The 26547-nt window shown below is 40.8% G+C and overlaps 1 protein-coding gene across 2 annotated transcripts in view; it reads right to left on the reverse strand.

The window, feature by feature from the left end:
* Positions 1-26547, reverse strand: part of FBXW8 (F-box and WD repeat domain containing 8) — a 119146-nt gene that overhangs the window by 41860 nt on the left and 50739 nt on the right. For both annotated transcript variants that reach the window (XM_044920889.1, XM_021698518.2), the window contains exon 5: positions 26302-26459. In XM_044920889.1, the coding sequence (XP_044776824.1) occupies positions 26302-26459 (158 nt within the window). The remainder of the gene's footprint in view (positions 1-26301; positions 26460-26547) is intronic.

Raw genomic sequence — 26547 nt, forward strand, 5'->3', positions numbered from 1 at the left:
TGTCATCACTTGTCTTTGATGACAGCCACTCTAACAGGTGTGAGACATCATGCAATTACTGAGCATGTTATAGATAGGGCACTGCTCTAGATGCCAGCCAGATCTGAAAACTGCCATTAGCCTACACTCTACGAGGTTCTTGCATTTCATCCTTCCGCACACCACCCTCTTCCAGCCACGGGGAGCAGGGGTGCTTTCTTTCACATCGTTGTAAAACATGAGCTTGACTACCCCCACGCTTGTTAAAAACCTTGATTTCTACCTATACACCCTTCTCTCCAGCTCCCTGAATGCTGCTACCCAGATGAATTCCTCTTACACACACTGGCCACGTCTCCACCTCCCTCAAATGGTCTAGAGTGGTGATATCCAAGTGTGGTGCCCCCAGGCCAGTAGCAGCAGCTGTGGCGTCATGGGGGAGGGGGTGCTTATTAGAAATGCACACTTGGGGGCAACAGAAACTCTGGGGATATGCGCTCAAGCCTGAGCACCAGTCATCTTCAGGAACTTACACTTTTCTATCAGAAATATAAACTTTTAGGGTGCCTGGGAGGCTCAAACGGTTAGGCATCTGCCTTCGGCTCAGGTCATGATCCCAGGGTCCTGGGCTCAGGCTCCACATGGGGCTCCCTGCTCAGCAGGGAGTCTGCTTCTCCCTCTGCCTTTCCCCTGGCTTGTGCTCTCTCTCGCTCTCAAATAAATAAAAAAATTTTTTTTTTTAAAGAAAGAAATATAAACCTTTGGGGTGCCTGGGTGGCTCAGTCAGTTAAGCATCTGACTTGATTTCGGCTCAGGTCATGATATCAGGGTTGGGAGATCGAGCCCGTGTTGGGCTCCATGCTCAGTGGGGAATCTGCTTAAGATTCTCTCTCCCTCTGCCCCTTCTCACACTCACGCTCTAAAATAAATAAATCTTAAAAAAAAGAATTATAAACTTTTCTGTTTTCTGTATTTGGGATGCCATTTATTCTTTTCTCGCTAAAAAATCTTTTTATCATTCCTACCCACTTCTTTCCCCTCAAAGATTTACCCTAGAAAATAATTACTGTCTACATCATGCTGGATAATGTCCCCTGCTCCAATTCCCACTAATTTTTCAAACTTCACCAAGAAACGATTGTACGAATATAACACAATCTGTGCTTATTTGAGTTCAAATCCAGCTCTACCACTTGCTAGCTGACGGCCTTGGGCAAGTTACTTGAAGCTGTGAGCCTGTCTCCTCATCTGTAAAACTGAAGAGAGAACACTACCTACTACACAGGACTGTCACACAGATGAAAGGAGAAAAACCACGCAAAAGGCTGGAGATAGACCAACGAGTTTTACCTTTTTTTTTTTTTTTAAGATTTTATTTATTTGACAGAGAAAGGCACAGCGAGAGAGGGAACACAAGCAGGGGGAGTGGGAGAGGGAGAAGCAGGCTTCCCGTGGAGCAGGGAGCCTGATGTGGGGCTGGATCCCAGGACCCTGGGATCATGACCTGAGCCGAAGGCAGACGATTAACCGACTGAGCCACACAGGGCGCCCCTTACCTTTTATTTTTATGTGTCCTATTGGGCCTGCCATGTTGTTAAGTATATTTAATCTATTAATAACGCAAATTTCCTCTGTTGGTCATCCAAAAATCCAGTCCTAGTTCCCATAACTTCCTATTATCTAAAACAGATAAAGCTTTTTCACTTTTCTTCTCTTTGCAGTCCATCTTCCCATCTTTCTTGTTTCTTGCCTTGTACTTTGTCTGTGAATGGCACATGCTTTGAACTTAGGATCTTACGATAAAGCATCATTCAGCACTAGATAAATACAGGCAGAAGAAAATAATACATGTGGGCTGCTTTGCAAGATTTTTGAACTGCCAGTAGGCTAAGTAGGTGATTCCAAACAAAAGCAGAGCTTTCTTCAAGTTAAATGTTGCTTCAGACATAAAACAGTGTTCTTTTCTAAGAATTGTGATAAACTCAGGGGATAAGCAGATCACAAAAGGCTCCACAACACATTCCCCTGGCGAATATTTTGGCAAATTCTTTCCACTCTGACTCAGAAGAAACAGATACGCTGCAGAAAATGCCACTGGCTCTACCCATTAAATAGAGAGGCATATTCCAAGATGTGCCTCCTCCAAATACTTCTGCATTACCTTTGTTTGCATTTGTTCAGAGACATCAGAGTAAACAGGAATGAGAAATAAAAATTGTAATTTGCATAGAGCTTTCAAGTATTCAGACGCTTTCATTTATCTCCTCTCACTGAATGCTCACTTCCATTTTGGAAGGAGCATCATTATCTTCATTTTACAAAAGAGAGCAGAAGCTCTGAGTGGTTAAACAACTGGTCCAGAGCCACTTGGTATGTGATGAGGCTGGGCTGGGATTTAGCTGGGAAAATGCAGGATGTGCGGCTGCATCTACAGTGCATAAAATAACTATGAGCTCCATGAGGAAATGACATAGGCTTGCCTAGATTCTGCCAAATGTGGAAGTTTCTCAACCATAGCTCACTCCAAGCACACATGGAGTTTATCTATAAGCACATTTTTCATTATTAATCAACTACTCGGTTTTGTTGGCATCATTATTCCAACAGAACCATATGCAATAAGATAGCCTTTGCTGCAAGGTTGAGTTTCACAGAGCTATCCTAAGAAGGATCTTTCTGGAAAACATATTCTAGGTTTCCCTCAATTCAGTGGCCACATTCTTTTCTGAACACATACAGTGTCAACATCTGTGTCAATTCTACTTCCTTCAACTACGAAGTGTAAAACTCTGTTAGACCGTCAATGGTCAACGGCACAGTCCTCTGAGACCACTTTTAGACGCATGAACATTTAGGGTTGTTATGTCCTCTGGATGAATTGACCCTTTGTTGCATGAAATGTCCCTTTTTAGCCATGGTTCCATTCTTTGCTCTGAGATCCACTTTGTCTGGCATGGATACAGGCACTCCAGCTTTCTTCTGATCAGTGTTATTAGCACAGTATATATTTTTCTATCCTTTCTCTTTGCCATGTGTCTTCATATAGGAAATGAGTTTCTTGTAGACAGCATATAGTTGGTCTTGCTTTTGGCTGGAGTGTTTAGACTATTTACCTTTAATGTGGCTATGGGCAGGAATGGGTTTGACCTACCATTTTGCTATTTATCCCTCTTTTTCTTTGCTCCCATTTTCTCTTTTATTGCCTTCTTTTAGACTGAGTATTTGGATTAATTGAGTATGTGTTTATTCCATTTTAATTCCCTTGTTGGCTCATTAGCCAAAACTCTGTTGTGTTATTTTAGTGGTCGCTTTAGGATTTGAGCATTCATCTTTAACTTACCAGTCTAGCTCCCAGTGGTTGGCGCACTTTACGTGAAGTATGAGAGCTTCCCGCAATGCACTTCCTGCCCACCAGCCTCTGTGCTACTGTTGTCATACTTTTTATTTTTATGTATGTTATGAACCCCATATACATTGTTATTACTTTTGCATAAGCAGGCAATTATCTTTAAAAGAGACTTAAATAGTAAGGAAAAAAAAAAAGCCCCGTATATTTACCCATGCAATTACCGCCTCTAGTGCTCTTCCATTATCACTTTTAACATTAAATCCTGCCGCTTTTACAAGATTTGCAATTTCACTTTGCAACTGTGTTGCTGGACACTTGATCCAAAAACACATGGGCAAGGTGGGTGGGAACAGATACAGCAGCAAACAGGGAGTGATGTTGGAGTGGAAGTTGATTTTATAAATGGCTACTTTTACAACCTCCAAACTGCAGGGACTTGAACAGTGAATACCGGAATTATAAGAATGCCATATAATATTGTAGCTGATTATCACCCGTTAACCAACATTTAGCCCAAAGGGAATTGATGCAACAACACATTCCACAAGTGTTTGCTAAGCCCCTGCTTTAGGCCAGGCCCTATTCTAGGCCCCAGGGAAACTACAGCAAACAAAACCAAATAAAGCAAGAAAGTCACCGACTGCATGGAGCAAACATTCTCATGGCATCTACCAAGCATCTTGTTTGGGGGCAAATAGGAAGGTTCTAAGTAGAGAACTCTTCTCTAAGTAGAGAAAAGGTTCCCTATTCTCACAAAACCCACATTTGAGAGAAACAAACACAAAGCCGATAATACAAAGTGCAACGGGAAAATGGATAAGCTTAACTTTTTGTCATGTTGTCACATTATTTTAATATCCCCAAAGAAGGGGCAGCTCATTTTTCCAGACATTTCCAGTTGACCTGGGTGCACAACCATTACACGACATTAAGGAATAAGTAGTCAATGCCTGTCAGAGCCAAATATATTCACTTGTCAAATAGGTGGTAATCTTAAAAAATCTGATATAAATTCACTTGAACAGCCAAGTATTATATTGCAGAAACAGCAATGATAGGGATTTGGCTCTTGATATTGTGTGGACTTCTGAAGTGGCAGGATTGTGTCCTTCTTCTCCCTTATTCCCGGTGTCAGTGAATTCAGAACATCACTGATGATGTGGCTGATGAGAGTGGCTGTCAATAAAGGTTTGCTGAACATTGGTCTTAGGTTTTAGCGAGGGACATTTGGTTCTAAGAAACAGAAATCCATTGAAACTCGTTTAAATACCTAAGGGAAACCAACTGAACAGGAAAGGGGCTATTTCAGGGAACCCAAGGGCAAGGAGGGCAGCTGGAGGACTATAAGGAATCTGCACCAGGGACTAGGAAGACATTCAGAACCAGGGAGGCGTATGTCTTTTGTGTGCACCACAGACCTTGCCTCCAGTTCTCTCTGCAACTGTTTTCATTCTTTCCTTTCTCCCCACAAGTCAGCTTTAGTTCCTCCCTACTCTGTGGGGTCTTCTACTCCAAGCACACAATCAATACTAAAAGTGTGAGGCCCAAATGGCTCATCCCAGTCCATGAATTAGCTGCCCCCAAAACCTACGGTCCCCATCCCTGTCCAACCGAGGCCAGAGACTAACTCAAATACTATGAACATGCCCACCCCTACAGAGGCTAAGGAGGTTCACTGGAGTGAGGCAAAACCCCAAAAAGCACCTACTACATTTATCCTTCAAGTTAGGCCAAGGTAAAACAAAAGGTCTTAGCAAATGTAAAGGGAGGTTCTGCGTAGTTCCTCAGTAGTGACTTAAAAAGCAGGTCATTGCTATCATTTCCTGAACAAGGCATAATCCCTAAGAATCAGAGCTTATAGCCCCCATTTGCCCCACACCAGGAAAACTAAAAGGAGAGCAGGTGTCTTTCTTTCTCCCTGACAAGACCTCAATAGCTGGATAAAAGATGTTTAACTCTGAGGTAGTGCTGGGCTCCCAACAATACGGCTTCATTCATGGAAAAATATGAAAAGGATGCAGACAAAGGAAGAAAAAGTGTCTCTCAAAAAGTCTGGAAGAGCACAATGAGTGAGGGCTACCAGCCCAATCAAGGAGACAGGAGTGGGGCTCAGCAGTCCCACCTGCTCGATGGGCTCAGCACCCTCCACCTTGACAAGCAGCAGCAGGGCTGAAGGAACTCCGAGTTCATCTAGACTAGGAACAGTCGTTAACAATGACATGAGTAACGATAGCCAGTCTTCTGAGGAGACATAAAGCCCGTTCAGCAGCTGTGGACGGGCACCCATGCCAATTTGCAACATGCCCCTCCCACCTCCCAGAGGAGGCCAGCCAGAGTGTGGTAATGAAACTGCACATGGTGGAAATGGGATCTAAATGAGTTTAAACTGATTTATGTTAGCTTTTGTAAAGATTACTCGATACGGGAAAGTGCTACCACTGTGAAATAATGTCGACAATCCTTAAGACCTCTGCCTAATGGTACTTGCACAGAATATTTATATTCCTTGTCTTGGGAACAAGGACCATAATGGATACCATTTTTGTTTTATTAGGGATGCATATTTAAATTAATCTGCTATTTGCCTAAACAATTAGCTGTTTCTGTTTGTGTGCACAAAGCCAAAATTGCAATTAGGCTTCCATCAAAAAGATAAGTCCCAACTAAAACTGTCTCGGTGGAGTCATAAGAGCTCAGGGCAGAACTTTCCAAAATTACTTTTTAGCATAATGGTAATTATGTTAATTGCCTGAAAGGTAAATAACTGCTGAACTGGTTTTGGGGAGAAGAAAAAAATCACCACCACACACACTGGCACCGCCCCTCCCCTTTGATCTTTTTCACACGCCATAAAATTTAAAACAGGTTAACAGTTTCCAAAGTCACAGACTGGTCACCTCTTGTGGTCTTTAGTGCTTCCTTGATTAGAGCTTATTTTAGCCATGAGCTCCCATCCTCTTGAGCTTGCACAATAAACACCTGAGGCTTGGGTCAGCTTCTTACCACGGCAGTGTCCCCTTATCTGTGGGGGATACGTTCCGAGACCCCTAGGAGATGCTGGACCATGGATAGTTCCAAACCCACTATGTACTATGTTTTTTCCTTTACATACATACCTCTGATAAAATTTATAAGAAAAGAAAAAAGCATAGGAAGAGATCAACGATACTAAAATAGAACAATTATAACAATGTGCTGTGACAAGTTATGTGAATGCGGTCTAACACATCTTCCTGTACTGAACTCAACCCTCTTCTTGCGATGGTGTGAGATGATAAATAACATGCCTATGTGAGGAGATGGAGTGAGGTTAGGATGTTGTGATGGAGCGCTAGGCTACTCTTGACCTGCTGACAAGTCAGGAGGAGGATCACCTGCTTCCAGACCACCATGGACCGTGGGTAACTGAAGCTGCCGAAGGTGAAATCGCGGACAAGGGGGCACTATTGTAGGCAAGCAGGCAGGATCACTTACCTGCCGTTCAGAGATAGTGAATGAAACTATAGAAACAGCTGGGAACTTCAATTTCCACCACATAAACACTTGCCTATAAATAAACAGGAGTCAAAAGAGATTCCTCAACAAGAGAAAAAGAATTTTAACAAAGATTTAAGATCTACCCATTGCATTCACTAAATGTGTACTTCCTCATTCATTAAGTCCATACAACATCACTATGAAATGTAGGCCAGAAATGTAAAGGTGGCATTAGGTCTGAAAGGACAAAGCAACTTCTGCTTTTATGGAAGAGGTGGCCGGGGGGCGGGGGCTAATATTAGCGCAAACAAGGGTCACGATGAGGGGCTAAATTACGGAAGGTCTTGAAAAAGAAAAAGCATCTACCATGCATGTCCATCCTCAATACTGCAGCTGAGCACAACTTTAAAGCTGAACTCTGCTGCTTAAGGAGAAAAACACTAAATGTGAAGCATTCCGGAAGCTGTACTTTAGATTGACAAGAGCATCTGAATGGGCTCCTGAACCTATAAAGTGGTTAGGCAGAAGCAAATCAGCAACCAGACAGGAGATCACTGAAGCAGACACTGAGTCAAGAAGCAAGCAAGCTGAATATATTTAGTAGTCTCAAGGTCAAAGCAGAGGAAAAACATTTTAAAAATAAAAAAATGAAGAGAGACAGTAAATTGAAAAGGAGTCAAATAACATATTGTAAGATGAGGACAATGTCTTACATTCTTCTATTTAGTTTGTTAGTTAGTTTCTATTTAGAAGACTAAATAGAATTTACAGTTAACAAACTCAAAGGAAAAACAGGTTGATGGGGAAGCATCTGGACCAGCGTTCTACCAGGGGAAGTGCCAAGAAGGCAGAGGATGTGAAAGAGACATCACTCTGCGTGCAGCCAATTTTTTCCTACAATAGAACTGAGCAACATAAACATAATATAGAATATATCTTGGAAGAGTCTATCAGACACTGGTAGTAGGTGATGCCTCTAGAGAAGAGATTGTGATACTGGGGGATTCAGGGGCCAGGTGGTGGTAGGTAGAGAAAGAACACTTACGCTTTACACCACACATCCTTCAGTACAATTTGAATGTGTAATACTATATCAAACATTTTATTATAATATGCATATACCTCTTTGTAGATATTAATATGATTAATGACAAGATTTTTACTTTTTCCAATCACAACCCACATAATTTTTTTTTTTTTTTTTTTTTAAAGATTTTATTTATTTATTTGAGAGAGCGAGAGTGAGAGAGAGCAAGCACATGAGAGGGGGTAGGGTCAGAGGGAGAAGCAGACTCCCCGCCGAGCAGGGAGCCCGATGTGGGACTCGATCCCGGGACTCCAGGATCATGACCTGAGCCGAAGGCAGTCGCTTAACCAACTGAGCCACCCAGGCGCCCACAACCCACATAATTTTATAATCAATATTTAACTCTGATATACAAACTCTACTGCTGACTCAATGATGGGTTAAGGTGAATTGGACTCCAAAGGAGTAACATCGCCACCACTTCCCTGTCCAGACAGGTGCATGAGAGCCCAGAACAGGGTCTAGGCCAAGAGTGGTATTCGTTAAGTCTTAGCCTCCTTGTTCTTTTTAAAAATACTATTTGTTGGGCACCTGGGTGGCTCAGATGGTTGAGCGTCTGCCTTCGGCTCAGGTCATGATCCCAGCGTCCTGGGATCGAGTCCCGCATCGGGCTCCCTGCTCCTTGGGAGCCTGCTTCTCCCTCTACCTCTGCCTCTCTCTCTCTGTCTCTCATGAATAAATAAATAAAATCTTTTAAAAAAAAAATACTATTTGTTACTAAAAGGAAAATATGTCTATCTTCAAAAATAGTTCCACTTACTGAATGATAGAACTACATAATATTTAGAAACGTGTAATTACAATAATACTGATGACTACTGAAGCTGAGGGATGGGTATATGGGGATTCATCACACTGTTCTCTCCAATTTTGTGTATTTTGAATTTTCCATAATAAAAGGATTTTTAAAAATAATTTGAAAAGCCATCACTAACAAAAGTAGAGATGCAGAACTTGTGTTTTACAAATGTTTTCAGTAGCTACACTGCAAGCTAAGTACATTCTCAGAACAGAGTTAACAATGAAAAATTCCAGCGATGATATTTTGCAACTTTTGGAGATCCCATTCCAAATCCTCAAAATATCCTGAAGTCGTACTATCAATTAATTCCCTTGCAATAAAAGTATTAAATGGCTCAAATGGAAAGTAGAAAAAAATATACGTAAAGATTTAGATTATGGTACAACCACAGTCAGCTTTGAGTTACACCAAATGGAAAAGGAACAGCAGATGATCTCACATCTCACTTAGGCGTCAAACCCAAATGCAAATCTCCCGGAGTGGGCTGGGTTCTGCCAGGAGCGCCCTAATGTTTACCCCGGGGCTCTCCCTTTTCCTTCTGCGTTCCCTGGGGTGGGGCATTATAAAAGCCCAATACAGATTTCTCCTCTAACTCCAGACCCTCAGATCCACCTGCCTTTAAGACTAGCAGCCTTCAGACTTTGTTTACTCCCTAAAATTACTTTGGCAAACCAGATCTCCCTTTCACATCTTTTTTTTTTTTTTTTTAAAGATTTTATTTGACAGAGAGAGACACAGCGAGAGAGGGAACACAAGCGGGGGGAGTCGGAGAGGGAGAAGCAGGCTCCCCGCAGAGCAGGGAGCCTGATGTGGGGCTCCATCCCAGGATTCTGGGATCATGACCTGAGCCGAAGGCAGACGCTTAACGACTGAGCCACCCAGGCATCCCTCCCTTTCACATCTTTTAAAAAATTTTTTAATTCAATTATTTGACATATAGTGTATTATTTCTTTTTTTTTTTTTTTAAGATTTTATTTATTTATTTGAGAGAGAGAATGAGAGACAGAGAGCACGAGAGGGAAGCGGGTCACAAGGAGAAGCAGACCCCCTGCTGAGCAGGGAGCCCGATGTGGGACTCGATCCCGGGACTCCAGGATCATGACCTGAGCCGAAGGCAGTCGCTTAACCAACTGAGCCACCCAGGCGCCCCAGTGTATTATTAATTTCAAAGGTAGAGTTTGGTGATCCATCCAGTCTTCTATAACACCAAGTGCTCATTACATTCTGTGCCCTCTGTAATGTCCATCACCCAGTTACCCCGTCCCCCCATCCCTTCCCCTCCAGCAACCCTCAGTTTGTTTCCTAGGATTAAGAGTCTGGGGACACCTGGGTGGCTCAGTCAGTTAAGCATCTGCCTTTGGCTCAGGTCATGATCCCAGGGTCCTGGGATCAAGTCCCGCATTGGGCTTCTTGCTCAGTGGGGAGCCTGCTTCTCACTCTGTCTGCTGCTTCCCCTGCTTGTACTCTGACAAATAAAAATCTTAAAAAAAAAAAAAAAAAAAACAAAAAACAAAACAGAACCTCATGGTTTTTCTCCCTTTCTGATTTCATCTATTTTTCGCTCCCTTCCCTTATGCTCTTCTGTTTTGTTTCTTAAATTCCATACGAGTGAAATCATATGTCCCTTTCACATCTTACATATAAAACTGACAAAACTTGTTTATCATAAGTTTTAAGTAGTGGCCTAAAAAACTAATTTCTGGCATATTGCTAAATATAATAGCTACATCATTCTTTAAAAAGTATTCTTTGGAGGGGCGCCTGGGTGGCTCAGTTGTTAAGCGTCTGCCTTCAGCTCGGGTCATGGTCCCAGGGTCCTGGGATCGAGCCCCGCATCGGGCTCCCTGCTGGGCGGGAAGCCTGCTTCTCCCTCTCCCACTCCCCCTGCTTGTGTTCCCTCTCTCGCTGTGTCTCTCTCTGTCAAATAAATGAATAAAATCTTAAAAAAATAAAAAGCCTAACAACAAAAAAAAAAAGTATTCTTTGGAAATGAAATACCATTTCATACCATCATGCATTAAATAAAAGGGGGAGGAAAGAGCCCAAAGATAAATAGCAAGATACAGAAACAAAGTATGCTAAGAATCCCTAATTGTATAACCACCACCAGAAGAACAAGGACCCTAATCTCATCTAATTTAGTTTCCCAACCCAGCCAAACAGAAAAAGAACAGGCACATTTTTTTCCTGAATAATTACTTAACATATAAAAACATGGCATTAAATCACTATGAGAAAAAGAATCTAATCTTGTTTAATGATCTAACATTTTTTAAAAATTTGAAATATTTCAGACTTATAAAAAAGCCCTACAAATTATACAAAAGAGTTACAGTATACCCTTCACCCAGCTTCCCCAAGTGTTAACATATTACACAACCACAGTAGCATGATGAAAGTCAGGAAATTAACATTGATGCAAGATGTTCAATCTACAGACCTTATTCCCATTTCACCAAATGGCCCACCAACATCCTCTTCCTGGTCCAGAATCCAATCCAGAATTCCATGTTGCATTTAATTGTCATGTCTCCTTCCTCTAATCTGAGACCATTCCTCAGTCTATCTTGTCCTCCCTGCCCCTGCCCCTTGAAAAGTACTGATCATGTATCTTGTAGATGATCTCTCAGCTGTCTGATGTTTAGTCATGTTTAAAATCAGGTTATGCATTTTTGGCAAAAATAGCACAGAAGTAATGTTGTGCCTTTTCCGTGTATCAGGAGGTACATGATGTCAATTTCTCATTACTGGTAATGGTAACTTTCACCACTTGGTTTAGGTGGTATAGTCAGGCTTCTCCATTATAAGGTTACTATTTTTCTCTTGTGAGGAAATAACTTGAAACTATGCACATATCCTGTTTCTCATCATACCAACTTTAGCATCCATGGATGATTCTTGCCTGCAACAATTATCGCGGTGCTTGCCAAATGAATTTCTATTTTCATCACCCTTGTCCATATACAAATTCATTAATTGAAATGCTACTGTAAGGAAGAGCTGTCTCTTCTCCCTTATTCAATTATTTATTTACATCAGCATGGGCTTGTAGATATTTACTTCTTTATTCTATAGGTTATAATCCATTACTATCATATTTTCTGCTCAACTTGTCCCTGATTTTGCTGTTGGGAAGGAACTCCAGTTTGGTTCCACTGTCCTATAAATAGAACTTCCCCCTTTCCTCTGCTATCCTTTTTTTTAACATCCTTACTTTCTGGCCCCACAAGATGTTCCAGACTCATCCTGTATTTGCCTCCCCTAGCACTGGTTCCTTTTACTGAAGAATTAATGATATTTAGAAACCAAGATATGGGCACTAGCTATATTTAATATCACTAGGACAGCACAATATACGCTTCCAACTCTTAGGAATTAGAATAACCTAGTCCAGGTCTTTGCATCAAAAGTCATATGCTCTTAAAAACATGGAGAAAAGCCTGCCATAGCCTTGGAATAAGGGTTGGGGAAAGCTGCTTATCCAGGAATTTCTTTTTGTAATACTGCATGATCTTGGGTTAAGTCCTATATGGGAGCAGAGTTAAAAGCAAGGAGGAGGAACAATTCAGAATCCACATAGCTACTATATTTGGCCATGCCTAATGCCACTATGATCCCATATATACAATATCCACTACCACTATGATCCCATACTACAATATCCATTTTTGCATCTCTTTGAAAATAGGTCCAGATTTCTTCATGAAGGATTATTTTAGAATTAAAAATATAGAAAAAAAACTTCAGTCACTAAATGTGTTCCAGTGGCCATGGAGCAACCAGAGGAATTCTCTGTTCTTGATGATCATCCACTCAAATAGAGAACTGAGCAGGAAAGCACTCTTGTCCTTCTACTCTAATACATCTCAGAGACCCTGCCCTTTCCTGATGAGCAAAAACCAACAAAACTTTGCAAGAATGGCACTAACTATATTGTAGAAAATATTAAAATAGTACTCTTTGGTTGTTTAAAAATGTTTTATTGAGGTATAATCTACACACACAAAAAAAACTTGTCTACTTTAAGTGTACAATTTGATGGGAACAGACAAATATATATGGTCCCATAACCACCACCAGTCATAACAGAGTATTTCCATCCCAGCTTTACAGGCAGTCACCTTCCTTGGTCCCAGCCCCTGGCAAATACTCACTTGCTTTCTGTCCTAGTTTTGCTTCCTCTAGAATTCCATATAAACAGAATTATATAGTATATGCTCTTTTGTGTCTGGCTTCTTTCACTTAGCATTAATGCTATTGAGATTTTTCTATATTGTTGTATGTATCTGTAGTTTGTTATTGACGTGTAATGTCTCACTGTATAGATGTACCACAACTGTATTCATTTACCAATTAATACATATCTAGGTTGCTTCCAGTTTGGAGCAATCGTGAATAAAATTCTATAAACATTCAAGTTTTTGTGTGAACACAGGTTTTCATTCTCTTGGATAATATGAGTGGGAGTGCTATAAAGCATAAACCTAGTGAGTTTATGCTTTATAAGAAACCTGTTTTCCAGTGTGGCTGCACCATTTTGCATTCCCACCCGCAAGAAATGAAAGTGCTAACTTCTCCACACTCTCACCAACACTAGGCATTATCAGTCTTTTTAAGCTGGTGTAGTGAGTATAACAGTATATTTCAAAATGGTTTTAATTTACCTTTCCCTAATGACTAATGATGCTGAGCATCCTTTCATGTGTTTACTCAACATTTATAGGTCTTCTCTGGTGAAGGGTCTATTCAAACCTTTTGCCACTTTCAGTTGATTGTCTTCTTATATTTGAATTATGAATGTTATTTATATATTCTAGATGCAAGTCCTACATCAGATAGGTGTTTTGCAAATATTTTCTGCCAGTCTATGGCCTGCCTTTTCATTTTCTTAGTATCTTCATGATCAAAGGTTTCCACTTTTGATGAAGTCTAACATTTTTCTTTTATAGTTTGTGCTTTCTGTGTCCTAAGAAATCTTTGCCCAACCCAAGGTCACAAAGATTTTCTTTGTTTTTGTCTAGAAGTTTTATATTTAAGTCTATAATCCATTTGAGTTAACTTGTAGATGGCATGAAGAGTAGAAGTTCATAGGCAGGAATGAAGAGGCATAGAGATATGTCTCAACATCATTTGTTGAAAAGATGATTATTTCCTCATTGAATGACCTTGGCACCTTTATAAAAAATCAGTGGGTAGCTTTTTCTGGACTTTGTTTCATCGGTCTATCCTCAGACCAGTAGCACACTGTTTCGATGACTACAGTTTCACGGTAAACCTTGAAATTGGGTAGGGTAACTCTACCAACTTTGTACTTCTTTTTCACAATCATTCCTCACTATTCTTGGTCCTATGCATTTTTAGATTTTAGATTTTAAATTCTTTTAGATTTTAAGCGTTAGAATCAGCTTATCGTCTTCCACCAAAAGAAAAAAAAAGTAAAAGCCTGTAGGGATGCTGATTAGGTTTGGATTGAATCTCTAGGTCAATGAGGGGACAGCCGACATCTCAACAGCATTCAATCTTCCAATCCATGAATATAACTCTCCATTTATTTGGGCTTTAATTTCTCTCAGTATTTTATAGTTTTCAGCACACAGGTCTTACACATATTTTGTTATTTACTGAATTAACCAATTATCTTATACTTTTCCAACTGTGTTGATAACTTGAAAAAATACAATTGGTTTTTGCATATGGACCTCATACACAGTGACACTGCTAAAGATACTTTTTAGTTCTAGTAACATTTTTGTTGATGGCTTAGGATTTTATGCATAGACAATTTATCCTTTTTCTATAGGAAATTCTTTTCCTATAATTTTTTCCTTTCCTATCTGTATACCTTTTCATTTTCTTGCATTATTGCACGAAGGCAGCCTTCCAGTACAATGCTTAAAATAACAGTAGTAAAAGTGGACATCCTTGTCTTGTTTCCAGTTTTGAGAAAGCATGGTCTTTTACCGTTACATATGAAGTTAGCTATAGGTTTTTCATAGAAAGGTTCCTTTCTCTATCAGTCAGCTAAGAGTTTTTAATCATCAATACGAATTGGTTGTCAAATTTGTGTTTCATTGAATTGACCATCAGGTTTTTCCTTTATAGTCTGTTAATATGATGAATTGATTTTCAAATGTTACACTAACCTTAAATTCCTTGGATGAATCCTAAGTGGTTATGATTTACTATCCTTTTAATATATTACAGGATTGAGTTTTACAGTATTTCGTTAAGTTTTATGAGAGCACGCGCACGCACACACGAACAGGTGGAGAAGATGGAGAGGGAGAAGCAGGTTCCCTGCTGAGCAGGGAGCCTGATGCAGGGTTCGATCCCAGGACCCTGGGATCATGACCTGAGCTGAAGGCAGACGCTTAACTGACTGAGCCACCCAGGCACCCCACTGTTAAGCATGTTTACATCTATGTTCATGTGGAATACTGATGTATAGTTTCCTTGTTTTCATACACTAGTTATTTTTTCTTCTTTATCTGGTTTTGGTATGAGGGTAATGCTGGTCTCATCAGTTGAGTTGAGAAGTGTTCCCTCCTAGCCTATTTTATGGAAGTATACAGAATTAGTATTATTTCCTTAAGTGCTTGGTAGAATTCACCAGTAAAGCCATTGGGCTTGTAGGTTTCCTCATAGGAAAATTTTACATTACAAATTCCATTTCTTTAATGGAAATAGAGCCATTCAAGTTTTCTAGTTCTTAACTGAATTTTGGTAATGTGTATCTTTCAAAAAAAAAAAAATTTATCCACTTCATCTAAGAGGCCAAATTTACTGGTATAAACTTTCTCATAATTTTTCACTGTAGTCTTCTCCACATCTGTAGGATCTATAATGATGTCCCCTCTGTTGCATTCGCAATGTTGGTATTTTATTCCCCTAATCACTCTGACTAGTACTTGTCACAATTTTTTTTTAAAGGAACTAGTTTTGATTTTCCTATACTATTTTCTCAATTTCAGAGATTCCTGTTCTTTTTACTGTATTTTAATTTGCTTTTTCTATTTAAGGTGAAAAGTTATATCATTCGAGACTTTTTCTTTTATAAGCATTTATTGCTTTAAATTTCCCTCTAAGCACTGCTTTACATTTTGATAAACGGTTTTTTCATGCAGTTCAGAATATTTCCTGATTTCTTAACTCATGGCTTATTTATAAGAGCACTGTTTAATTTCCAAATATTTGGAGATTTTACAGAGCTCTGTTATTTGTAATTTCATGGTTGTTGGAAAATGTACTTTCAGTGAGAACATACTTTTGCAGGATTTCAATCCTCTTAAATTTACTGAAAATAATTTTATGGCCCAGAACATACTCCATCTTGGTCACCATTCTGAGTCTACTTGAAAAGAATGTGTATTTTATAGTTGTTGTCAATTAGGTAAAGTTAGCTGACAATGTTGTTCAATCTTATATGACCTTACCAATTACTTCTATCAATTACTTAAATAAAAGTGCCTGAGATTTCCACTATAATTATGAATTTATTTCCCCTTTCACTTATCAGGTTTTTTTTTTTTTAAGATTTTTAGAGAGGGAGATAGCACAAGCAGGGGGAGGGGCAGCAGGGGAGAGGGAATCTCAAGCAGACTCCCCACTGAGCATGAAGCCTAATGTGGGGCTTGATTTCATGACCCTGAGGTCATGACCCGAGCCAAAATCAAGAGTTGGACGTTTAACTGACTGAGTCACCCAGGCATCCCCGAAGTTGTGTTATTAGATGCGTATTTAGCATTACTATGTCCATTTGATAAACTGACCCCTTTTTCATTATGAAAGTCCCTTTTTATCCCTAATATTCCTTGTTCTAAAATTTTATCTGAAAGTAATATAGCTATGCCAGCTTTCCTTTATGTTTGCACTGTGTAACTTCCCATCCTTTTATATTTAACCCTATTTGTATATTTAAAATGTCTTTCAGGGAGCCTGGGTGGCTCAGTCGGTTAAGCCTCTGACTCTTGGTTTTCGGCTCAGGTCATGATCTCAGAGTCCTGGGATCGAGCCCCACTTTGGACTCTGTGCTCAGCATGGAGTCTTCTGGAGATTCTCTCCTGCTCCCTCTGCTCCTCCCCTGATAGCATTCTCGCTCACTCTCTAAAATCTTTAAAAAGAATTAAAATAGCTTTAGTGGTATGGACTGAATGTCTCCCCCCAAAATTCACAGGGTGAAGCTTTAACCCCCAGTGTGATGCTATTTGGAGATGGGGCCTTGGGAGGTAATCAGGATTAGATTAAGTTTTGAGCAGGGGTCCTGAGGATGGGATCAGTGGCCTTATAAGAGAGAGGTCTTTCCATTCTCGTTGGTGCGAATACAAACCATTCCTAGCCCTGCGTGAGCTTCAGAAACTGTTCAGCCTTCTTTCAGGTGGTTCTTTCCCTGGTCTCTGTCTCTCTTCTCACACATGGACAAATCAGTACTCAAAGACAGAGGGGTCTCTTTAGGTCTGTAGAGTTCTCTCTGTGCAGCTCCCCCCTCCCGGATACTCTGGCCCATAAATTCTTTCCACCTTGGCTTCCTTGACCTCTTGGTGTCTCCTCAACAAAGTGAGGTCCAGGCTCTGTTCAGGTTCCCTTTCCCTGTACTGGGTTGTTTCCAGTTGGTAAGCTGATATAATTGTAGGATTCCTCCTGTTTGAAAAACAGCCCAAGGGGCGCCTGGGTGGCTCAGATGGTTAAGCGTCTGCCTTCGGCTCAGGTCATGATCCCAGGGTCCTGGGATCGAGTCCTGCATCGGGCTCCCTGCTAGGCGGGGAGCCTGCTTCTCCCTCTGCCCCCCTCTCTCTCTGACTCTCATGAATAAATAAAACATTTTAAAATAAAAAAAGAAAAACAGCCCAAGACTGATCCCTTAGAGAAGATTAATGTCTGAAAACCATTATTTAATATATTCTGTCCAGTTCTCCAGTTGTTTAAGGCAGAAGGATAAATCTAGTCCTTATTACTTCATCTTAATCAAAAACAAAAGTTTTAACTTATTTTGAAACAATTTGAAAATTACAGAAAAGTTGCAAGAACTTCTATTTACCCATTATTCAGATCCCGCTGCCAATTGTCCCAGTAAAGTCCTTTCAGAAAAAGAATCCAATCCAGGATGATACATGGCATTCAGCTGTCTTGTGTCCTTCAACCTGAATAGTCCCTTCGTTTTTTACTTTTTTTTTTTTTTTTTTTTTACCTTCATGACAGCTGGCCAAATCTGGGACAATCTGAGTATCAGAATGATACTAACAGAGGTACACACTTACAGTAGAATGTCACCTAACAAATATAGAAGGAACGATGGAATTAGAAAAATCACTAATCGGCAGTTACAATGGCAATAACTGAGAACAAATCAATTGATGCTAAAACTATCAGATGAGAAGAATCAAAGAATCTCCCTGCAGAACACTAATTAATTGCTATGGTGAGCGCTGTGAATTGTTTAAGACTGATGAATCACAGACCTGTACCCCTGGAACAAATACATTATGTTAATAAAATAAATAAATAAATAAAAGAACACTAATTACAGAATGGGGGGGAAGTAACTTTGTAGTCAAGAAACCGGGCAGATGTCAAATTAATAAAGTGGTCAAATTTAACATCAGTAATGGGACAAACGAACATCTTGTGCTACATAATAGAATGCATGGAGATGAACACAGAATCGCTTCTGTGACAGTCCAGCCAAAAATGCATTACCCAGTCGAATCATGAGGAAATATGAGAAAACGCAAATTGAAGGACATCCCACAGAAAGACTAGCCTGACCTCGTCAAAGCTACCTTCAAGGTAGCTTCTGTATTCATGTCACCATTATTCCTCAAGCACTTCCGTATTTCCTAGTACAATACGATGTTCCGGGATTATTTTGTTCTTTCCCTACCCCAGCCCTGGAGTCAGCCTCTTTGCCAAGCAGCCCGGACTCCTTTTAGTGGAGACCGGTATTTTTTAGATCTGAGCACTAGGTATGCTCATTGCTACTGGACTATTGCTGCTTCTATACCTTCAGAGCAAACGAAGCTAGGACATATATAAACATATTTGCATACGAACACAGATATCTCTATTTACTTATCTATATTGAAAAGCAGGAATTCCACACCAACACCTCCTATTCCAATCCAGCCCCACAGGGTTCATCTGGATAGCCCTTTTCCATGCCTGTAACTCCCTTCTCCAATAGTGAGAAACTGGCTTCCATTATCCTTAATATATTTACCTGCTCAATCTCTCTGGATGTTGCCAACCTCCCACACCCGCCAGGCCACTGTTCCACTCAGACTCCCTCCTCCACCTGTCCCTGGCCCCACAGGATTGCCTTCCTACTCCACTGTAGCTTGCCTAATGACTTTTTTTTTTTTTAAGATTTTATTTATTTATTTGACAGAGAGAAACACAGCGAGAGAGGGAACACAAGCAGGGGGAGTGGGAGAGGGAGAAGCAGGCTCCCCGCTGAGCAGAGAGCCCGATGTGGGGCTCGATCCCAGGACCCTGGGATCATGACCTGAGCCGAAGGCAGACGCTTAACGACTGAGCCACCCAGGCGCCCCGCCTAATGACTTTTTGACTGAAAGGGCAGACAGGCAGGCACATCTTGCTTTTAAAACAAAAATACGTTCCACAAATATATTTACTTCTGCTTTAACAGAGCCCTAGGGTTTTGTGTAGAATAAATGCTACAATCGAAATTGCAAGTATTAAAAGGGAAATTAAATTCCTGCACTTAAAATTTGATTTATCAGCCTCCAAAAAAAAATTCATGTGTGGGTTTCATTAGGTACATTTAAGAACATGGACAATTTAGCTCTCTAAACTAGCCCCCAACAAAGATACCCTGTGCTATTTATTGTTCCTTTCCATTTTTAACCTCAACTGTAATAACACAGGACAGCTACTTTGAATTTATGCATCATACTCTATATTATTAAAAATCAGTTTTCAGTAAAACCACCCCAATAAACAAGAGTAACACCAAATCTCATACCATAAATTTAATGTGCCACTTTCTGCATGAGAAAAATCATTTCAAGTTTTCACTAGTAACTTCAAAAATTTATAGTAATCATAGAAATTGAGAACTTCCCTCCCCAGTGTTTCTTAAATCTGAGAGCTTGCAGACCTCTATAAAAAGTCATCTGTGGACCCCTCAGCATGAAAAACAATCACAAGGCATGTAGGTGATCACTTGGTGCCAACAGCCTGGGAACACAAAATGCAAATTCAAATACTGAGATCATGCAGCATGGTTTAGTTACAAGGTCAAAGGATCCAGTTTTTTTTTTTTGATTACTATAAAAATACAGATTAAAAAAAAAAATCTTAGAGATCTCATAGCTCCTGCTCAAGATTTTCTCTCTAGACTCCTATTTGAGGAACACTGTCCTAATACTTAGTTACAATGCATCTTCAGTCCAACGCATACAGAAGCAAGTGTGAAATATAATTTTGAACTCTTCTCACTGAAAAATGGAAACACTTTAAAAAGTTTTTATTTAAAAACTTCCATCACGTAAGCATAGTCCCCATGGTGTGTCTATGAAACACAGTCTAGCGCTCTAGACCATGCCAAATAGCAGTCAACTTTAAAGTTCAATTCCTCAAATCCTTCAATAACAAAAGACCCATCTCTGTTCAGAACTCTGCATTTCAGTGTTTAATTCCACTCTGAGCACCTTTAAAACGTGAGCATTCCTACTGTTCGTCATTCATGTTTATAAAGGTATCCTATCTTTTGCAAGGACTCTACCTGGTATTTTGGTGTTATCAGAAAGTTGTTTCATTTTGTTTTGTCAAATACCTGAGTAAGTCCCCTAGACTTAAGGGCAGGCAAAGGTTTCAAGCAAAAACTGGTTGTTGAAACTTTTAAGAGAACAATGACCAGAAAAGGCAGGCCTTGGCCAATCAACCATATCCACAACCCACACTCAGTTGTCTTAGCCATCTCCCAAGCAATGCTTTAGCATGTTAATGCTCCACTTCTAAAACTTCTATCTTGATTGGGGGGTGAGGAATATTGTTTATTGTATAAGTATTACATTCAAAGGTTTTATCATTACATTCCAATGTCACCATTATACAAAGAAAAGACATAAGCAAAACTATCAAAGAACTGATTTTTTTTCTTAAACAAAACTATAAAGTTTTAAAAGCACCTACTCTTCATCATAGCTAACTAAAACATGGTCCTACTGTTCTCTGCTAAAAAGAAGCCTGGAGAGACCCACTCCCATCCATTGTTACCCGGCCAGTAAACGAGGAATCGCCATCACTCGGGCCCAGGACGGGCCCAGCCCCAGACAATAGAGCCTGTGTGTGTTCAGACAATTGCTCGGGGAGTGCTGCAGAAGTGGATAAGCCACTTTGCCTTGCTTGATGGCAGCACAGAGAGGACTGTTGGCTACCCCATCTCGGCTTCCACATGCTAATATGCACTGGGTCTGGTCTCTCCTCTCCACTTGGGAGGACAAACGAGAACTTCTTTGCACCTAAGAAGTGTGTAATCTCATTTCTCACCAAACAGTGAGTTTTCAAGGCAAACTCTGTGAACGGGGAGCGGGTTTCGAGTACAGCGCCTTCCCTAATGCTGTGGCTCGGGGCCAGAGGCAGGCAAGCATGGAGCAGATGGAGTCCTGGCAAGGTCTCCACTGTCCCTGCATTAGCAGCATCTGCTCATTACTCAGAACCTTCGCCTGCTTTATCTAATGCTCCAGGAAAAGCATTTTGATTTGATTCATTTCGGTACGGTAACATGCAACACAATTAGTGGTCAAATCAAACTGGAGGACGGCCAGTGCTGACAATTGGAAACAAGGCAGAAGAAATATGAGGCCAGTGGGTTGGAATTCAAAAAATCACAACTGTGGATCACCTTGCCAAATCTCAACACCCCAAGTGGGTGTACAGTGTTCCTACAGGGCGAGGAGCTAAAAAGGATGTGGGGACGACTGACTTTCTCCCAAAGCGGCTTCCATCCCCCACTCCAGATCGGACTCCTCCTGTGGAGAATACGTGTGTAGGCCACCAACAGGGCCTCAGTGACTACAGAGCTTCCCTTCGGCACAGCCAGGGAGCTGAAGTTCATTTTATCATCTTCTTCTCTCCTGTCCGGCATACTCGTGAATTTTATACAGCAGACCCCACAAGGTCCCTTTCCTTTTTGCCATGTTTTGCCTAAAAAGTGCCCGTTTGCTGCTCCTGAAAAGGAACAATATAAAACTGTGTGTTTGAGGTTTTCAATCTGTCTTTGCCTCAGAAGTAGCTACTCATAGACATGTTGGTATAAATATCACAGCATCAATCTGTTAAAATGAAGTGAGACCAAAGACAATGCCACCTGAGGTCTAGGAAAAAAATGAAAAGCTGTCGTGTATCCCAGAAATAGTAAAGCCCCAATCAGACTGGTAAAACAAGCTCAGATTGAGAAGAGAAGTAAAAATGCAAGAGTTCTCACCAAACACACAATCCTAATCCCCAAATGAATTTGGGACCAAAGATTTCAACATAAACGATGTAAGTACTATAGGTTTAACCTTATCTTGGAGTAGAGGAGATCCCCCTAAGCATGCCGTGGAACCCAGAAAGACAACACCAACATGATAGTATAAACGTAAGCAACTAGACAAAGCATAACATCCAGAAACAGACCTGCGTACTAAGAGAATCTCACATCTAAAAACTTATAAAGGCAGCACCTTGAACCAGTGAGGTAGGGAGTGATGGGCTTTCTAATAAGAGATGCTGGAAAAAATGTTCTCAGATTCATATTTTATACTGTCGCAGGATAAATTCTATATTGGTCAAGATTCAAGTGTGAAAAATAAGCCATAGCTTATTAGAAGAAAGAAGTACAAGTAGCAGGTACAAATATGAAAACAATTCTTAGGCTAAGAGAAATGTAAATTGAAACTACATTTGGATACCATTTCTAATCTATCAAATTGACAAGTACCTAGAAGTCTGAAACACACTCTGCTGGCAAATCTGTGAGGAAATGGGCATACCTACACCTTGCTGGTGAGAGTGCAAAATCGTATAACCCCATCTGCATTTATCCTTGGATTCATAAATTTTATAGGAAACTACCATTCCTATACTCACATGAAATGTCTCATAGGTAAGGTTTTTTTGCTACATTGTGATAGCAGAAGGTCTGAAACAATGCAACTATTCCTCAGTAAGGGGCTGTGTAAATGAACCACAGTCCTTGTACACATGGAATACTATGCAGGTATGCGGGGGGGGGGGGGAGAAGGAGGCTGTTTTTCTATATACGGACATGGACAAGCTTTCAAGACAGATCATTAAGTGAAAAAAGACAACGTGTGGAATAATATAAAGTAATATGCTATTTTTCATTTAAGAAAAAGAGGGGAAGAATACGAATATTCATATTTATAACACAGAAATACTGGAAGGATAGGGGTGCCTGGGTGGCTCAGTCGGTTAAGCATCTGCCTTTGGCTCAGGTCATGATCCTGGAGTCCCATGATCGAGCCCCATGTCTGGCTCCCTACTCGGTGGGGAGTCTGCTTCTCCCTCTCCCTTTGCCCCTCCCCCTGCTCCTTCTCTCTCACTCTCAAAAGTAAAATAAATAAAATCTTAAAAAAAAGAAAAGAAATAATACTGGAAGGATAGACAGAAAACTAAAATATATGGTTGCTTTAGAATGGAGTGGACAAAGATGGGTAAAAGCAAGACTTCTCGGGGCACCTGGATGGCTCAGTCAGTTAAGCATCTGCCTTTGGCTCAGGTCATGATCCCAGGGTCCTGGGATCAAGTCCCGCATAGGGCTCCCTGCTCAGCAGGGAGTCTGTTTCTCCCTCTGCCTCTCCCCCTGCTTGTGCTCTTTGTCAAATAAATAAAATCTTTAATAAAAAAAAAAAGCAAGATTTCTCAATGTGTAACAGTTTCTATTAGTTTGATCTTACATCCCTAAAAATGTAGTACTTAGTCAAAAACATTAAATTACAAAATAAAACCCACTCAATTATGGATTAAAAAGTTAAAATTATACACACCTACAACTACCATCTAGAAAAACAAACCATAAACAAAGTCCACTGAAGAATAACTGACCAACTGAAAAAAACATTTAAAATAGGTATGGCAAGGGCTATTTCCCTTTCCAATCAGAAAAGATAACTCAGAGAAAAATGAGAACAGACAGGAACAAGCAATTTGCAGAGAAATAGAAAAAAAATATGAAAAGGTGTTCACCTATCCATATAAAGAAAGGCAAACAAAGACAACAGTGAAATGCCATTTCCACCTATCAGACCAGTATGAGGAAGCCACCACTCTCATACACATGGTGGTGCGACCATTCACTGGTAGAACCTTCGTGGAGGGCAATTTGGTAATATTTATCAAAACAAAGTGTGTGTAGCCTCCAACCCAGTAATTACTAGTAATCTACCCCATAGCTATAGTTGCACAAGTCCATCATGGTATCTGAGGAACTGTTTTTAATAACAAAAATAAGCCATCCAAGTGTGCGTCATTAAGGGCTCTAATAAATTATAAGTACAACCACATCGTGCCATAGTACTGAGGCTCAAAAACAATAAGGTTTACCTATAAGTGCTAATATGGAAAGATACCAAGATGTGTCATTGTGTTAAAGACAAAACAAGGGCGGGGCGCCTGGGTGGCTCAGTTGGTTGAGCGACTGCCTTCGGCTCAGGTCATGATCCTGGAGTCCCTGGATCGAGTCCCGCGCATCGGGCTCCCTGCTCAGCGGGGAGTCTGCTTCTCCCTCTGACCCTCCCCCCTCTCATGTGCATCTCTCTCATTCTCTCTGTCTCAAATAAATAAAATCTTTAAAAAAAAAAAAAAAGACAAAACAAGGGCAAGGTGCAGAGAAGTACACAGTGTAGGACCCATGTCTAAGACATCCAAGGGGAGGGACAGAGGCAGGGGGCAAGGGAGAAGCACTTCAGCTTCCTTTTGGATATGTTTTCTTTTATATTTTATACTTTTTTTTTTTGCTCTGTTTGAATGTTAACTATATTTTTTTAAATCAAGTTTTAAAAATACATTTTGGCCATTATTTACCAAGTATTTGCCAAAGAAGGTAGTTTCTCTCTCCCATCTACATGGTTTCCCGATGTTTCTGTGCAAGAGGGAGGAGGGGAACAAACACTTCTGACCAATGATGGGAAACCGGCAGTACACGAGCCCATCTCCTCAAGCTGGGTCTTCAAGCTTCCAAGATAGGAGGCATGGGGTTGTCAATCAATCAGGGGCACATCTCTGCAGGCATCTGTGTTTAGTAGCACATAAAGCGTGCACTCCGACCCCGGTGTGGCCTGGGACACACAGTCACACTTCTGGATTCACTACTGGACTCACAACTCAGCCTCAAGCAAACCACCTAGCTGGTCTCTCTGGGCCCCAGGTTCGCCTCTGAAGAAGAAGGTGTGTGTGCACAGGTATGTGTGTGGCCGGGAGGCTAGCAGAGGGTGTAGGATTCTAATTGTACTACAACCTTTGCATACTCATTTTTTAGAGAAACTCATTGGCTGTTTGCAAAGTAGCAAACACATTCAAGCCGATCTTATGTCATCTACCCCGGAGCTCAACAAACATACAGGAAATACTATATACCACAGAAAGAGCTTAGCTGAATTTCTAGAGGCTGAAAAGAAAATCTACCAAGGAGGTCTACTAATGTCAAACTGAAAGAACAGAGTTCATGTTGTTAAAGTAATACACTGAAAATATTTTCAAGACTTCAGCTCTACTTTTTAAGTGACACATAGATACAAAATTGCCCATTAGCTACTTTACTACAGTTTTGTCCCTTTGAGCCAACCATGGATTCTGTGGTTGTTCCACTGACTCCAAAGATTTGCAACAGTGCCATGACATGAAGACTAACATTCCAAAATATTTCGTGGTCCGACTCAGGCAAGTGGGGAAACAAAGCTTTTGGGGATTCCAACGTCACAACGTAATGGAACTTAGGAGCCTAGGATATCATGGCCATCAAAATTATGATTCCTATTAGCTACAAACTGACAGGTGTTTCACGACTTAGGTAAATGTAAGTTTAGACTTTTCTCACCTAGTTCTGTAAGTCCACAGTTGCTCATACACAACAAGAATTCTATCAATCCCAGAGAGACAACACAGCACCATAGATTATCTTGTATGGTATGTAAGTGCCAGGAAAAGGTAGGCACTGACTTTTATTTTTCTATTTCCATACTTGTCAACAGATTATCTATCCCCCCTTTTCCCTGTTCCCTTTGGACTGAGCAGAGACTAAAGGAAAAGTAGGCCAAGTATATTTAATATTTTATACCAAACAAGCTATTTGCTTAAGATGGCTTGGCCAGCCTCGTGTCTGGCACTGAAACGCAGCCCACCAGTTCCAGTAGGAATTAAACCCCAGTCTTACTGGGTTCTGTGCTCCATCACCTACTAATGCATGGAGGGGTTATTGGCCAACTTCTCCACATAAAGGCAAGAGTGAGGCTATGTGTGTGACTGTGTGTGTGTGCCCACGTGTATGTATGGAGGGATTACAGGGGGGAGCCGGCCACAGCTGCTTAATTTTTGTACAGCTTTTTTTTTTTTCCTTAATAGGGAGGAGGGTTGCAGTTACTTACCATCCTCATAAGCGGCTACCGCCAGCGAGCTGTTTATCCTCACAAAGGAGACATATGGCTGCATTCCAGGCTCGTCCTCCTCATACTCTGATTCCAGGAAAGGGGCTGTGTAGTCCCAGGTGCGGGTGTCCCACACCCTCACGTCCCCTGATGTATATCTGGAAAAGAAGGGCACACTTGGTTCCAAATGGGGACTGGAGAGCAGGGCCATGGTAGAGAAAACAGGGAGAGCCTTAAAACAACAGA

The sequence above is a fragment of the Neomonachus schauinslandi genome, chromosome 14 (assembly GCF_002201575.2).
Source record: "Neomonachus schauinslandi chromosome 14, ASM220157v2, whole genome shotgun sequence".
In the NCBI taxonomy this organism is placed as follows: Eukaryota; Metazoa; Chordata; class Mammalia; order Carnivora; family Phocidae; genus Neomonachus; species Neomonachus schauinslandi.